This window comes from Amblyraja radiata, chromosome 22 (genome assembly GCF_010909765.2).
Source record: "Amblyraja radiata isolate CabotCenter1 chromosome 22, sAmbRad1.1.pri, whole genome shotgun sequence".
In the NCBI taxonomy this organism is placed as follows: Eukaryota; Metazoa; Chordata; class Chondrichthyes; order Rajiformes; family Rajidae; genus Amblyraja; species Amblyraja radiata.
The window spans coordinates 9,197,133-9,212,253 of record NC_045977.1 but is presented as its reverse complement, the minus strand read 5'-3'; the positions used below and the strand labels follow the sequence as shown (position 1 = coordinate 9,212,253).

The 15,121-nt window shown below is 40.7% G+C and overlaps 1 protein-coding gene across 3 annotated transcripts in view; it reads right to left on the bottom strand.

Annotated features, from left to right (window-relative positions):
* The window catches only part of brd8 (bromodomain containing 8), a 100,417-nt gene extending 85,296 nt beyond the window's left edge, over window positions 1-15,121 (bottom strand). For all 3 annotated transcript variants that reach the window (XM_033040337.1, XM_033040338.1, XM_033040339.1), the window contains exons 1-5: window positions 15,081-15,121; window positions 9,047-9,143; window positions 7,076-7,145; window positions 6,159-6,208; window positions 5,953-6,075 (exon numbers count right to left, since the gene is read on the bottom strand). In XM_033040337.1, the coding sequence (XP_032896228.1) occupies window positions 5,953-6,075; window positions 6,159-6,208; window positions 7,076-7,145; window positions 9,047-9,143; window positions 15,081-15,102 (362 nt within the window). In that variant the 5' untranslated portion in view covers window positions 15,103-15,121. The remainder of the gene's footprint in view (window positions 1-5,952; window positions 6,076-6,158; window positions 6,209-7,075; window positions 7,146-9,046; window positions 9,144-15,080) is intronic.

Genomic DNA, 15,121 nt, shown 5'->3' with positions numbered 1-15,121 from the left:
AAAGAGGAAACTCAGCTGGCGTGACATCTGGCAAATGGAGGGATCTCGGCTAAGTTTTGTCATCAGAGCCACTTATGATGTTCTACCATCACCTCAGAACCTGAAGCAGTGGTTCGGAGAAGACCCCGCTTGCTCCCTTTGCCAAGCACCTGCATCACTAAGGCACATTTTAACAGGATGCACTATGAGCCTCGGCCAAGGGCGTTACACTTGGCGGCATAACCAAGTTCTCAGACAGCTGGCATCAATCCTGGAACAGAGGCGAACGATCACAAATGCTTCCCCACAAACATCGGCAGGAAATGTCCACTTCACAACATTTGTACCAGCAGGCCAACCTCCAGAGCACCAGATAACATCAAAGGATGCAAACATTCTGCAGCCTGCTCGGGATTGAAAAATGGAAGTGGACTTGGAAAAAAAGCTTGTGTTTTCCCCAGACATTGTGGCTACAACACTCCGGCCAGACATGGTCCTGTGGCTCTTCAACATGCCAAGTTGGCATACGTTGTGGAATTGACAGTTCCATGGTAAGATGATGTTGAAGAAGCTTATGAGAGGAAAAAGACCAAGTACTCTGAACTCGCAACTGAAGCTGCCCAGAATGGCTGGAAGACCAAGATTTTCCCTGTAGAAGTGGGATGCAGGGGATTTGTTGCTACATCTACGACCAATGAAAATGGGGGCGAGGGGTCGCTCCCTCCATCAAGCAATCAAGTCATTATCAAATTCTGCAGAAAAAAGCAGCAATTGGCTTTGGATCAAAAGGAAATATAACAATTGGGCTGCAAGATGAAGATAGGAGGGTATGGAATTGAGGGGAGTGTACCTGGGGACGCCAGGTATCACCATGGAGCCCTCTGGAGACGTTGGGGGTTTATCAATGAAACGTCAAAGGAGGGTGCCCACCTGATGACCCCGATGACGTACCCATCCTACCTTTCACCACTCCAATCCCACTGCAAATAGCAAGAGTGCCGACTTACTACAGGGATTGAAATATCAAGTCCTATTAGCTCTACTCTACTGGATAATCAATTAGCATCTCAATTTACAGATAAATGATATTCCTCACAGAACATTTTCCATACTTCTATCCAAACAATTATTTGCTGATAATGAGGAAAGTTGTGGGATCTATAACATAATTATAATCACATTTCATCCACCTTCTCTGAACATTAATAGCCCATTGCACTTATTTATGTGTGTATATATATATTCATTGGTATATGGTCACACTGATCTATTTATTTATGCCTACAATATTCTGTTGTGCTGAAGCAAAGCAAGAATTTCATTGTCCTATCTGGAACACATGACAATAAACTCTCTTGAATCTTGAATTATTTCCGGTGCAGCTAATTAGCAATATTTTTCTCTCTATGGTTAACAATCAGCTGAATGATTGAATGCAATCTAAATAGCTAATTAAACCAGAATAGTTCCTTCTTTAAAACCAGAATAGTTTCCCGGTTGCTGGACACTTTAATTCTCCTTCCCATTCCTACACAAACTTTTCTGTCGTCAGTCTCCTCCATTAGCAGAGTGAGGCTAAAAACAAATTGGAGGAACAGCATCTCATATTTCACTTGGGCAGTTTACAGCCCAGTAGCATGAATATTGATTTCTCTCACTTCAGGTAATCCCGGCATTCCCCCTCTCTCTCTATCCCTCCCCCACCCAAATCACACTAGATTCTCATTTTCACCCTACAAACAGCTTACAATGGCCTGTTTCCTATTTCCTCGTTATTTTTTTTGCATCTTTCATTCATTGTTCTTTATCTCTCCACATCACCGTTTATATCTCATATTTCCCTTCTCCCTAACCAGTCTGAAGAAGGGTCTCGACCCGAAACATCACCCATTCCTTCGCTCCAGAGATGCCGCCTGTCCTGCTGAGTTACTCAATTCAATTCAACTTTAATGTCATTGCACAAATACTGAGTATGGGTACAACGAAATGCAGTTTTGCGTCAGTCCGTAGTAGTGCAATATAGAAATTAAAAAAAAAAGAGGATACAGAATAATAAAAAATACAGAATAATTAAACAATGGGGACGGAGGGACCGGAGGAATCTATCGGCAGGACTCCGAGTTCAGCAATGCGACGGTATGATTGTAGAAGCTGTTCCTCATCCTACTGGTACGAGACCTGAGGCTCCTGTACCGCCTCCCTGATGGGAGGAGGGCAAACAGTCCATGGTTGGGGTGGGAGGGGTCTTTAATGATCTTCCCAGCTCGTTTCAGACACCGTTTTCGGTGGAGGGCATCCATGGCAGGGAGCGGGGCACCGATGATGTGCTGCGCGGTTTTCACCACCCGTTGTAGTGCCTTCCTGTCCGCAACAGTGCAGCTGCTGTACCATACCGTGAAGCAGGCGGTCAGGATGCTCTCGATGGTACACCTGTAGAAGTTGGTCAGGATCTGGGGGGACAGGTGGGCTTTCTTGAGCCTCCTCAGGAAGTAAAGGCGCTGCTGTGCCTTTTTGATCAGCTTGGAGGTGTTGAGGGACCAGGACAAATCCTCCGAGATGTGTACCCCGAGGAATTTGTAGCTGGAGACGCGCTCCACCTCAGTCCCGTTTATGTGGATGGGGGTATGTCTGCCCCCTCTGACCTTCCTGAAGTCGACAATAAGTTTCTTCGTCTTCTTGGAGTTGAGGACGAGGTTATTATTGGCACACCAGGTTGTCAGGTGCTGGACCTCCTCTCGGTAGGCTGACTCATCGTTGTCACTGATCAGTCCTACCACCATGGTGTCGTCAGCAAACTTAATGATGGCGTTGGATCCGTACTTAGGGATGCAGTCGTGGGTGAAGAGGGAGTAGAGGAGAGGGCTGAGCACACAGCCCTGTGGCACGCCGGTGTTCAGTGTTATAGTGGTGGAGGTGAGGTTGTTGACCCTAACAGACTGTGGTCTGTTGGTGAGGAAATCCAGTGTCCAGTTGCAGAGGGAGGTGGAGATGCCAAGCCCGCTGAGTTTGGTGATCAAGCTGGCGGGGATGACAGTGTTGAAAGCGGAGCTGAAATCAATGAACAGCAACCTGATGTAGGAGTTCTTGTTGTCCAGGTGGGTCAGGGCAGAGTGTAGGGCCGCCGATATGGCGTCCTCTGTAGACCTGTTGGCCTGGTAGGCAAACTGATGGGGGTCCAGTGTGGGGGGGAGGCTGGCTTTGAGGTGAGCCAAGATCAGCCGCTCAAAGCACTTAGCAATGACAGGGGTGAGTGCCACTGGGCGGAAATCGTTGAGGCTCCCTGTGGCTGACTGTTTGGGCACTGGCACGATGGTTGATGTCTTGAGGCAAGTGGGGACAACACCCTGGGCCAGTGAGTGATTGAAAATGTCGGTAAAGACTTGGGATAGTTGTCCAGCACATGCCCTAAGCACCCGGCCAGGGATGCCATCGGGGCCGGCAGCTTTGCGCTCATTCACCTTGCTCAGTGCATCTTGTACAGCAGAGGTGGAGAGACTGAGGGGTTGTTCATTTGGGGGTGGAGCAACTTTGATGGCTGGGGTTTTGTTATCTCGGTCAAAGCGAGCATAGAAATGGTTTAGCTCGTCAGGAAGGGTGGCGTTGTCTGGGGGAGGGGTGTTAACTTTCTGGTAATCGGCAAGGGATTTGATTCCTTGCCACATGCGCCTGGGGTCAGAGTTGTTATGGAAGTGCTCCTCAATCCGCCGTTTGTGATTGAGTTTGGCATTCCTAATTCCCATTTTCAGATTGGCCCTGGATGAGCTGTATCCCTCAGCGTCGCCAGATCTGAAAGCGGCATCGCAAGCCTTCAGTAGGAGTCTGACCTCCCTGCTCATCCACGGCTTCTGGTTAGGGAAGGTCTTTATTTCTTTGTGGGTAGTGACATTATCGGTGCAGAATTTTATATAGTCCATAACTGTTGAGGTGTATGAGTTGATGTCCACTTGTGAATTGAAGGTGGACTGGGTAGCAAACAGACTCCAGTCTGTCTGCTGAAACTGCTGCTGTAAAACAGAGACAGCCCCCTCAGGCCAGACCTTCACTGTCCTCGTGGTAGGTTTCACACGTCTGATCAGAGGTGTGTATTCGGGGAGCATTGAAGGTGGACTGGGTAGCAAACAGACTCCAGTCTGTCTGCTGAAACTGCTGCTGTAAAACAGAGACAGCCCCCTCAGGCCAGACCTTCACTGTCCTCGTGGTAGGTTTCACACGTCTGATCAGAGGTGTGTATTCGGGGAGCAGGAACAGAGAGAGGTGGTCAGACTGACCAAGGTGTGGGAGGGGGAGGGCTTTGTAGGCTTCAGTAATATTAGTGTAAACTAAGTCCAGAATATTGTTTCCTCTGGTTGGGCAGGAAACATGCTGATGGAACCTGGGGAGTACAGTTTTAAGGTCGGAGTGGTTGAAATCACCCGCAACAATAAATGCCTCCAGCTTTTTATAACTATCTTTGGTTTAAACCAGAGTAGTTAACTGATCACTCTTAGTAGGTATGTTGCAAAGCCTACCTGAAGCGTCGTTGAAAATCTGTCGCTGCGGGTGTGCGCGATTTTGGCGCCGTTTAGAGGGGGCGGGTTTAAAACGCGATTTTCTCTAAGCTGTTCCAATCGAAAATGTTCAGTCTAGTTAATTATTAACGAAAAATCGCTGAAAGACCCCGTCGCAAAAGCTATTATTAGGTTTAAAGGCCTTGAATAATAGTTATAGTAGTTTAAAAATCAATCTCTAAACCCGCGACCGCCAGCAACCGCAGGGTCTCATAAAGCAAACCACAGAAGGTAAGTTGTATATTTTTACATTAAAAAGGGCTTCTAAAGATCCCTTTATACAAAGTTTAATATTGCGAGTAGCTCAATTTGGGCCCATTATATCCCGCAGTATTTTTCTCGGCATTTGGGGGCACAAATCTACCGCAATGTGAACGTTCTAAACCAGCGCGTTCCACAGGGACCCACTGGAAAGCTGATTTAAATGGGCATTTATTTACAGCAATTAAACACTAAATTCCTTTCATTTGGCCTATAAATTAATGTAAATGAGATTTTAAAATCATGTTTTATTGTGAATTATTTGTGAATATTATTTGGACATTTAGGCTATTTAAAAATGTTAATCATTTATTAAGAAATGGATAGATGTTTAGATCTACTAATTGAAGTCTGAAATTAGCTACAATTAGGTAACTAACTAATTATATGCTTTAATTTCAGGTCATCCAAGTAAGATTATTTTATATTTGTTTCAGAATGCTTCAATCTATGATAACTGAAAATTTCATTCAGTTCTCTTAATTTTTAAGAAAGTTATGGGCTTTTGACTGTTCACGATCACAGCTTTTTTGTTATGTCCATAGAAAATCAATAGGGAACAAGATGCTCATTTCCCAGTATGAAAATGGCCATAACTTTTTAAATACTTGAGATATGAAAGTGAATTAGGTGTCAAATTAAACTTATTTTTATGCTTTATCTGATGGGATAAATTACAGACTTGATTTTTAAAATCTCAAAATTTTGTAACATTGCTACTCTTAGTCATCAAGACCCAGTTTCAAATTATTCCTGTTAATAATGTAGATTCAGCACTGATTCTGGCGAGAGGCGACAGATTCAAGTACCTTCTCGCATTGAATCATAAAATATATTAGTGCCTTAGAACTGCACTGTGGGGATGTTGCATATGAAGGCCATTCTTCAATAAGGAACTGTAGGGTTATTTAGCCCTTTCCTGTGGTTCTGTTGGATATTATGGTTCCATTGAGAGATGAACCCTTCCAATCTCCTGGTTAAAATTGCTCATTCATCATTTATTTTACTGCTATGTGTAAATATTCTGATTGCATCCACTTTATATGTGGATATAATGCTCCTAGGCATTAGAAAGCACATCTAACACAATAGAAAGTAAACGTTTATATACGTTGATTGAACAAACAAATAATTAAGTAAGTAAAGACCTGAGTGAAGATCTGACCTGTATTTCTCCTGAGTCTCTTTAATAAGTTTCTTCAGCTCATCAATTCGTTCAGCAGTGAGCTTGCGAACAATTACATCCTCCACAGTTTCCACAACTTCTCCCTTCTCACCACGCTTCCGTCTATGGAGAAATTATAATTAGGAACCATTCTCTTTGGCAAAATTGTCCTCAGACACTTACACAAACTTGGTTTGCAGACTTACTTGGGTGTTTCTGTTGTTTCCAAAAGTTCTGAATACTGTGATGCACAATGCTACAATAAAGAGAAAAAATATTAAAACATAATCAAGTACAAGGTCAGAAATAAACAGGCAATGTAGACACACAAAAAAGCAAGAATGAAGCAAATATTGAGGCAGATTCAATGCACAGAATCTGTAGTAATAAACAGGAAATAAAACATTTAAGACGGTGTTATTGTCAACATTTTAAGTTTGGAAAGTCTGTAAAGTAATCAAGTAAACATTGGCATAAATAATACTGAGTGAAACCATTCAAGTAACATTGCCATGGATAAGTGATTCAATGTCAAAAGATTGATGCAATATGGAAGTAGTTGCTGTTATGAAAGGTGTAAGGGCCTGTCCCACTTAGGTGACTGCCAGGGACTAGTTTTAATGGAATTCACCTACGACACCTGGCGGCCACCTTTGACAGCACCTACGACAACACCTACATCAACCTACGACAGTAAAAAATGTCGCCACTGTCACTGAAAAAATTTCAACATGTTGAAAATTTTGCGGCAGTCGCCTGTAGTCACCCAAAAAACCGCCTTAGTGGACAAGCCCATTAGGATCAGACTCTGCATGGAAACTGAACTGGATTCCAAGAATGTCATGCCTGTTTCAAACCACATAATTGGAGGTTATTTTATAAACTGAAGTAATTTGTTATTTATTTTCCAATCTGACTGATGAGAAAATGTATTACCATGTAAAAATGTATAAATCAATCAAAAGCTAAAAAAGTACAGCTGACATCAAACCTTGCCCATAAATCACACGATACAGAAGGATGTAAGAATATATGTATTTTTAAAACTATATTTGCATAATATAAAACATAATACTTAATATTACGATTATCAATGAAATCCTCTGTTTTTGTTAACCATTACCTTTTGTGAAAACCAGTCTAGTGGCCGTCCTGGTTCTGCAAAAGGTTTAATTGCTCTGCTAACTGATACCCTGAAAAAAACAGACAAATTATTATAAACTTTGCATCAATAATCTGTAGTGCATTAAAACATAATCAGAATTGTTGTTACTTAAAGTCATTGCCTTTGAACTATGCAATTACTTTTTCTTAAATTATGGTGCTCAAAATAGCAATAGTGAACAGTGAACAGCAGGACCCTGTTATTCTTGATTATGGTACAGATTAAACAAAGAGTGAAGTACTTCACTGTTGTTCCCATTTTATTTGTATCTTAGTTGTACGTGTCCCAATATATCTCCATTAAGCATATGAGCTGTTACCCAGTTAAAAGCACTCAAACTTATATTTCATGAGGTTCTCAAAGAGTCATGCAGTCATTGACTATAGCACAGAAACAGGCCCTTTGGCCCAATATATCTTTGCCAGCCAAGGTGCCTACCTGAACTAGTCCCATTGTCCTGTGTTTGGCCCTTTCCTTCTTTGTCTTTTCTATCCACATACTTGTGCAAATGTCTTTTAAACATTGTAATGTTTCCTGCCTGCACCACTTCCTCATATCCACCACCAATATGTGGTAAACTAGTCCCTCGGGTGACCTTTACATTTTTCCCTACTCAACTTAAACCTCTGCCCTCCAGCTTTACATTCATCTGCCCAAGGAAAATGACTGTGGCATCCACCTATCTTTCCCCTTCACGATTTTATCGACCTATATAATAATGGCACGTACACTAAATATGAAAAACTAGATTGCAGTACAGCACTGAAGGAGTACGACATGTTTGAAAATGCAATTAAATTGTTTGAAAAATTAGACCGTGGCACTGTTTAGTTTCAGTGTGTTGTAAAAGCACAGTTGCATTAATTATTAAGATGAAGATAGGAGAGTTACCCCCTTCTTAAGTCCTAGTAAATATTTATCCTTCAATCAATGTTACTAAAATCAATCCACCTGGACATTAGAAATTGCCTACAATTGTTCCTACACCAAAACTATGATTATAATTTAAAATTGACATCACCTGTAAATATTTGGAATATCCTCTCCTTTTAACCCAGAGTTGTGAATCTGTGGAATTCTCTGCCACAGAAGGCAGTTGAGGCCGAATGGCCTACTCCTGCACCTAATTTGATGTTTCTATAGACACAAAATGCTGGAGTAACTCAGCGGGACAGGCAGCATCTCTGGAGAGAAGGAATGGGTGATGTTTCGGGTCGTGACCCTTCTTCAGACCCTTCTACTCTAACAAGAACATCCTTTGTTGGATCCTTGAGCCTCATAATTCTTTCTTGTGTCAATTTTTCTGATGCAGCAACGACTTTGTATCCAGGCCAATGGAGATAACAGAACAGATTGGGCAACAAACAGCCTAATTATAATCAATACCTGTCATAATGTGGTTTCTCATTGGAAAAAAGATTATAATGATACCGATGCTGGGGCCTGGTTAGAAGGGTGCGTAGGATGGAACTGCAGATGCTGGTTTAAACCCAAAATGGAACTGCAGATGCTGGAGTAACTCAGTGGGTCAGGCAGCATCTCTGGAGAAAAGGAATAACACCTAGCCCACAGCCAACAATTGACCTTTTCCTTGATCATCATTTTTTGCATATCTTTCATTAGTTTATTCTATATCCCTCTGTCTCTCATTTTCCTTTCCCCTGACTGTCAGTCTGAAGAAGGGTCTCCACCCGAAACATCACCCATTCCTTTTCTCCAGAGATGCTGCCGGACCTGCTGAACTACTCCAGCATTTTGTGTCCATCCTGGATAGAAGAAGTTGCATTAGGTCCCATGTTTATTTCTCCAAATAGACAGATTGTTGATGACAACAAGACTAATTTCCATGTATTTCACAGATACATTTTGCATCAGATTAAAATGTGACACACGTTAAAAGTTATCATGGTTACATTTCGTATCACTCACCAGTTCTGATCCCCACTCCGCATCACTGATGATGCCAGGCACAGCTTTTCTCGAATTGACCATGGTTCAGTGGGGCCAGTGCTCAGCAATTTGTGCTCTTTTGGAAAGAAACAATGTCCCAAATTAACAGCTTTTAGAATAAATAAAATACATGTCATTTTTTCCACATTAACAATTATTGTAAATCACATTCTGAGATGGCAAGGATTTATACATTTTACATTATGGCTGGAATTGATATTTTAAAAATACTAATACAAACACAAGTTGATGTGAACACAACAAAAAACACAACGTATTTTAAAATTAAATTTCAGGTAACTGATGATCGTTAAGTACCTATTTTAATACATCTATATTCCAGGTTTAACTTATGCTTCATAAAATATTTTAAATACCAGCTCAAAATTGTGCTTTTTTTCTTTATTTGTTATCTGAAAATTCCAAAGATTGGGAACATAGTCCTCTTGATGACATCACTTTTGCTATAATCGGGAGTCCCCTTTAACAAATACCTGTCTGAAAAGGCTTGGATATGCTGGAAAATGTCATCAGTTCCATGTAGAATTATGATCATTTCTCAGCATATGTGCCAACAGGTTATACTCCCAAACATCCCAAAGGCCCAAAACTTGCTGGTTTGTCACTGTATGCAAGTTTTGCTTTTATTTTAACATATTTTTTCAACATTTCAGAGCTCAGGGACTTTGAGAAGTCTTGGAAAATGTACAACTTTTAGAGATGATAAAATCAGGCCATGGCCTTGCTATCTGTCAAAGGTTTTCTCGATTGTTTAATGGCAAACCTGTTCCAGTCCACCCCATAACCAGATGAGGTTTCACAAGGTGATGCAGATGGCTTTGCACTCAGGATGTGGATCCTCTCAGCCAGTTTATACTTAATGATACTGATAAAATAAGCAAGAGAGAAATTAGCATCTTTGCGGTACGCTCCACTCAAGAAGTTCCTCGCTAACATGTCAGACAAAGGGAAGCCCATTTCATAAAGATCGCTAGATCTTTGAAGAAACTTTCTGAAAGTTCTATGGTAGGAGACATCAAATTTATGCAAAATCTATATTATGATCTCTATGTGTGGTTCACATACCACCCTTCTTCCTTCATGCTTCACAAAATGTGCTTTATAAACTTATTCAGCGTGAATGTAGAAGTCCTACTTCAGAATGAAATTCGAAATAATGGGGAAATAACATCAATTTTGAAAATGTAACAAGTTAATAGAAATAAATTGACTCCAAAGTTGCCTCTGGTCCAAAGAAATAAAAATAATGTTTTCCACAACTAGTTTATACTATAAAATATTCTAAGTATTCTGGAAGGTTCGACCCCATGGGATTCAAGGAGAGATAGCTGAATGGATAGAAAATTGGCTTCATGGAAGGAAGCAGAGGGTGATGGTGGAAGATTGCTTTTCTGACCGGAGGCTTGTTACAAGTGGTATGCGGCAGGGTTCGGTGCTGGGCTCATTGCTGTTTGTCATCTATATTATTGATTTGGATGAGAACGCACATGGCATGATTAGCAAGTTTGCAAATGACACTAAAGTGGGTGGTATAATAGATAGTGAAGATGTTTGCCAAAAATTGCAGCAGGATTTTGAATGGTTGGGCAGGTAGGCTGAGGAATGGTTGATGGGAGTTTAATACAGAGAAATGTGAGGTGTTGTACTTTGACCGTACTAACATGGGCAGGACCTACACAGGAAACGGTAGGGCTCTGGGGAGTGTTGTAGAGCAGAGGGATCTCGGAGTGCAGGTGCATGGTTCCTTGAAGGTGGAGTCGCAGGAAGATAGGGTGGTCAAAAAGGTTTTTGATACATTGGCCTTCATCAATCAGAATATTGAGTATGGGAGGTCATTTTGCAGTTGGTGAGGCCGCATTTAGAGTATTGTGTTCAGCTTTGGGCACCATTATAAGAAAGATATTGTCAAGCTGGAAAGGGTGCAGAGAAGATTTGCGAGGATATTGCCAGAACTTGAGGGCCTGAGCTATAGGGAGAGGTTGAGCAGGCTAGGACTCTATTCCTTGGAGAACAGGAGGATGAAGGGTGATCTTATAGAGGTGTACAAAATCATAGGAGGAATAGATCGGGTAGACACACAGCGTCTCTTGCCCCGAGTAGGCTGAATCGAGAATCAGATGACATAGGCTTAAGGTGAGGGAGAAAGATTTGAGGAACCTGAAGGGTAACTTTTTCACACAAACGGTGGTGGGTGTATGGAACGAGCTGCCGGAGGAGGTAGTTGAGGCAGGTACTGTAGCAACGTTTGATAAACATTCAGACAGATACATGCATAGGACAGGTTTGGAGGGATATGGGTCAAACGCAGTCAGATGGGACTAGTGTAGATGGGACATGTTGGTTGGTGTGGGCAGGTTGGGCCAAAGATCCTATTTCCACACAGAAAGACTCTGACTCTATTCCTTGAAACTCATCGCCTACTCAGATAAAACCCTATGTGGTTAAATATTAAGTGAAGCACTGATTTATCCACAATGGAAAAGGTCTACATTTTGAGCCAGTGGAAAGGGGTTACTGAACCAGGTATTTTTTTCCCCTAGTACATGAGCAAGGACTGTCTCTTAAATATATCCTCTGTTTATTTTATGCGTCTTCCACCTTGCCACCTTCTGCTACATTGGTTGTGTTCTGCTGTTGGGTCAACCGATCGAAAATATTCATTCTATACTTCAGACACAAGATATCCCTTTTGCTGCCAATGTACCTTTATGTATCCTGTAAAAACACATCTGTGCCCACTTTTATGTAATCTAATACTCAATTCTTATGCCCCTCCTATTTCCATTTTTGTTCAGCATGTTTTTTCTGCCTAGTAGAATTTTCTTCTCAATCCACAAAATGGTTAAACAGGGCAAAAGTACCACTTGTGCAAAATACCACATCAGAACCTTAAAATGTTGTGTTCTTTGTTATGACAATTAACAATTCAAAAGTGAAGAGCTGGTTGATAAATCTTGTCATCCGAGGCATACTGTTCACATCAGAAGCTAGCAACCCTGACCTACAGGACAAAGTAACAACCGGGAAAGTGAAACAGACGACTAGTCAGCAAAGATGGTCCACACTTCCTTTGTTCTTCAGTGCAGTCTTTGTAGTAGTCTGAAAATGTACATCAAAACCTCCTTACTTTTGTGGGCCTTTCCTTTGCCATAAAGACCAACATTTCGTTATCCTTCTTCATTACTTGCTGTAACTGTTAACTCTTTGTGTTTATACACTAAGACACTCGGGTACCTTTGTATCACAACATTTTGTAGTTTCATTCCACTTATAATTTATTTTATTTTTATTTTATTCTTTATTTCGAACAGAATAAAAGAATAAAAAGCAAATGTGAAAGCATACAAAAAACAAAACAAGAATATTTATAAAGTGTCATAAACAATATTTATAAATAAATGAATCGCATGTGTCCGAAAAGGAGCAGGAAGAAGTCAAAGCTTATTAATTCCCACCCCTTATTCAACTGCTTATAATTATCTTATACAAATTTAGCAGCTATAAACACCTATTTCCATATGTACACCAAATTATTTACATTTATACACTAATTAAATATTTACAAAGCCATACGAAAAAAGAGAGAAAAAAAGAAAAAACCCTCATATACTATACAGTATCTCTTAGTCATATATACAACCCATCACCCTATAATCACCCTTCCCAATACAATCAGTATAACAAACATCCCACTCAAAATCACCTATCCTCATCCCAATATCCTTTTAAAAAAGTGTTTTTGTACATCTTTTTAAACTGAATTATGTTTGTGCTAAGTTTTATCTCCTGTTCCAGACCATTCCACAAATTCATCCCAGATTGCTATGCGCATACTTTTAAGAGTTGTTCTGACATTGAGTTTTTTTTAATTAAGTTCCCCTCTCAAATTATACCCACCCTGTCTTTCCATAAACAGTTTTTGTATATTTCCTGGAAGTAAATTATTTCTTGCTTTGTACATGATTTGTGCAGTCTTAAATTTAACCAGATCGTTGAACTTCAGTGTATGCGACTTTAAGAATAATAAATTGGTATGTTCAAGATATCCGACATTATTGATAATCCTTATTGCTCTTTTTTGTAATGTGCATAACGGCTGTGGGTTGGTTTTGTAGGTGTTACCCCATATCTCCACACAGTAACTCAGATATGGCAATATGAGTGTATTATACAGAGTGTGTAATGATTTGTGGATCAGAAAGTGTCTTGATTTTCCCAATATTGCTATAGACTTTGCCAGTTTTGCTTTTACGTGGTTTATATATGGTTTCCAACAGATTTTGTGGTCTAAGATCACACCAAGAAATTTATTTTCATATACTCTTTCTATACTTATGTTATTTATTTTCAATAGTACTTGAGGGTTTGATTTATGTTTTCCAAATAGGGAGGTTTCACGGCAGTCGGGTCACGACCCATGACCCGTACTGTTGCTACGCTACCCCAAATGGATTACACGCGATGTACTGCAGGTAGGCACTTACCATTGTTTCCAGTGTAGCGGGCCCGTTAAAACCCGCTGAAATTGTCAATTTTTACGCTGTAAATAATTATGGAAATTGGGATAAGCGTGAGAGACATTTAGCATACTTCAGAATTCCAAAAGTGAGGAGAAATTACGGTAGATAGAAACAAGAGCTGAAGGGACAACAGCCAGAGTGCTTAGAGAACATTGGCCGTTTGCTCACTGCATTTCATCAAGTAAGGCATTATTTGTGTTTTTTCTTGATTCCTTTGGCATCTAAAAAGTTTCAGAAGTGATAAATCTGGCTGTAATTTTTTTAAATCGCCCATGGTTCTCGTGGGTTTTTACATACAAAATGAAAACGCATCTGAAGAAATATTTACAGCCAGATTTATCACTTGAGAATTTTTAGATAACAAAGGATTCAAGAAAAAACACAAATAATGCCTTACTTGATGAAATGCAGTGAGCAAACACGATAATTCCCAATATTTTCAATGTTCACCAAGCACTTTAGCTGCTGTAGTCCCTTCAGCTCTCGCTTCACTATACCTTCATTTCGCTTCACTTTTGGAATTCTGAAGTTGGGTACATGTCTCTCACACTTACCCCGACTCCCACAATTTGTTTCAGCGCAAAAATTCAACATTTTGGCGGTTTTTAACAGGTAGGAAAGTACACATTTATAGCATTAATAACATATACCGGAAGTGACGGATGTCTTCCAGTTGGATTTAGCGGCTCCGTGCGTCGAGCCCTATGACCCAGTGACCTTCTGTGCAACCCCCCTATAGCATAATTTTAAGAATTTGCTTTTTCATTTTTTCTTCCAAACTTGATAACTGTATATTTCACACATTATACTCCATCAGGCAACTTCTTACTCACTCACCTTATCTAAAAGAGACTTGACAAGGGATAACGTCATCATAAATTACTAGCCCACCAATCTGTGCTATTAGCAAACTTGACTACAGAACTCTTTGTTTATTCATCCATTACAGATTGTAAAAGTTTCATGGCTGATGCCTGGAGCACAAGTTTCTTGTTGTCAAATCAAAAATGATCCATGTCCTCATCCCCACCAATATGCAACTCCCACCCTTCCTTGGTCTTATCTTGTGCAGTGACCTTTCATATGCTATATTATCAAATGCCTTCTAGAAATCCAAGACATTGGTTCCATTAGTTCGGCCAACGGCCTAGCCGTGCTTCTGGGCATTCTCAGAAAATGTAGACTTGACTCCAACATGCACGCCACGTTTGACAATTATTTCAAATAGGTACTCGATGTCTAAGCGATAACCGATCAAACTGCACGTTGAAAAGCAATATATATTGTTTTAAATGCACGGATGAATTATGCGGGGACAATCCGTGATCAACACAACGCGCCGAAGATATTATTTGGTTTCCTTGCTCAGTTTCATCGCGTTTCGGTGGAGAGACACACATTCAGTCGCACTGTATTTTTGGTCACGTAATTCCTATCCCTCCGCCACATTTCTTTACCAGTTTAATACTCACTTCCAGTCCCGGCCGCCATCATCCCAGCAACGCTCTGACCT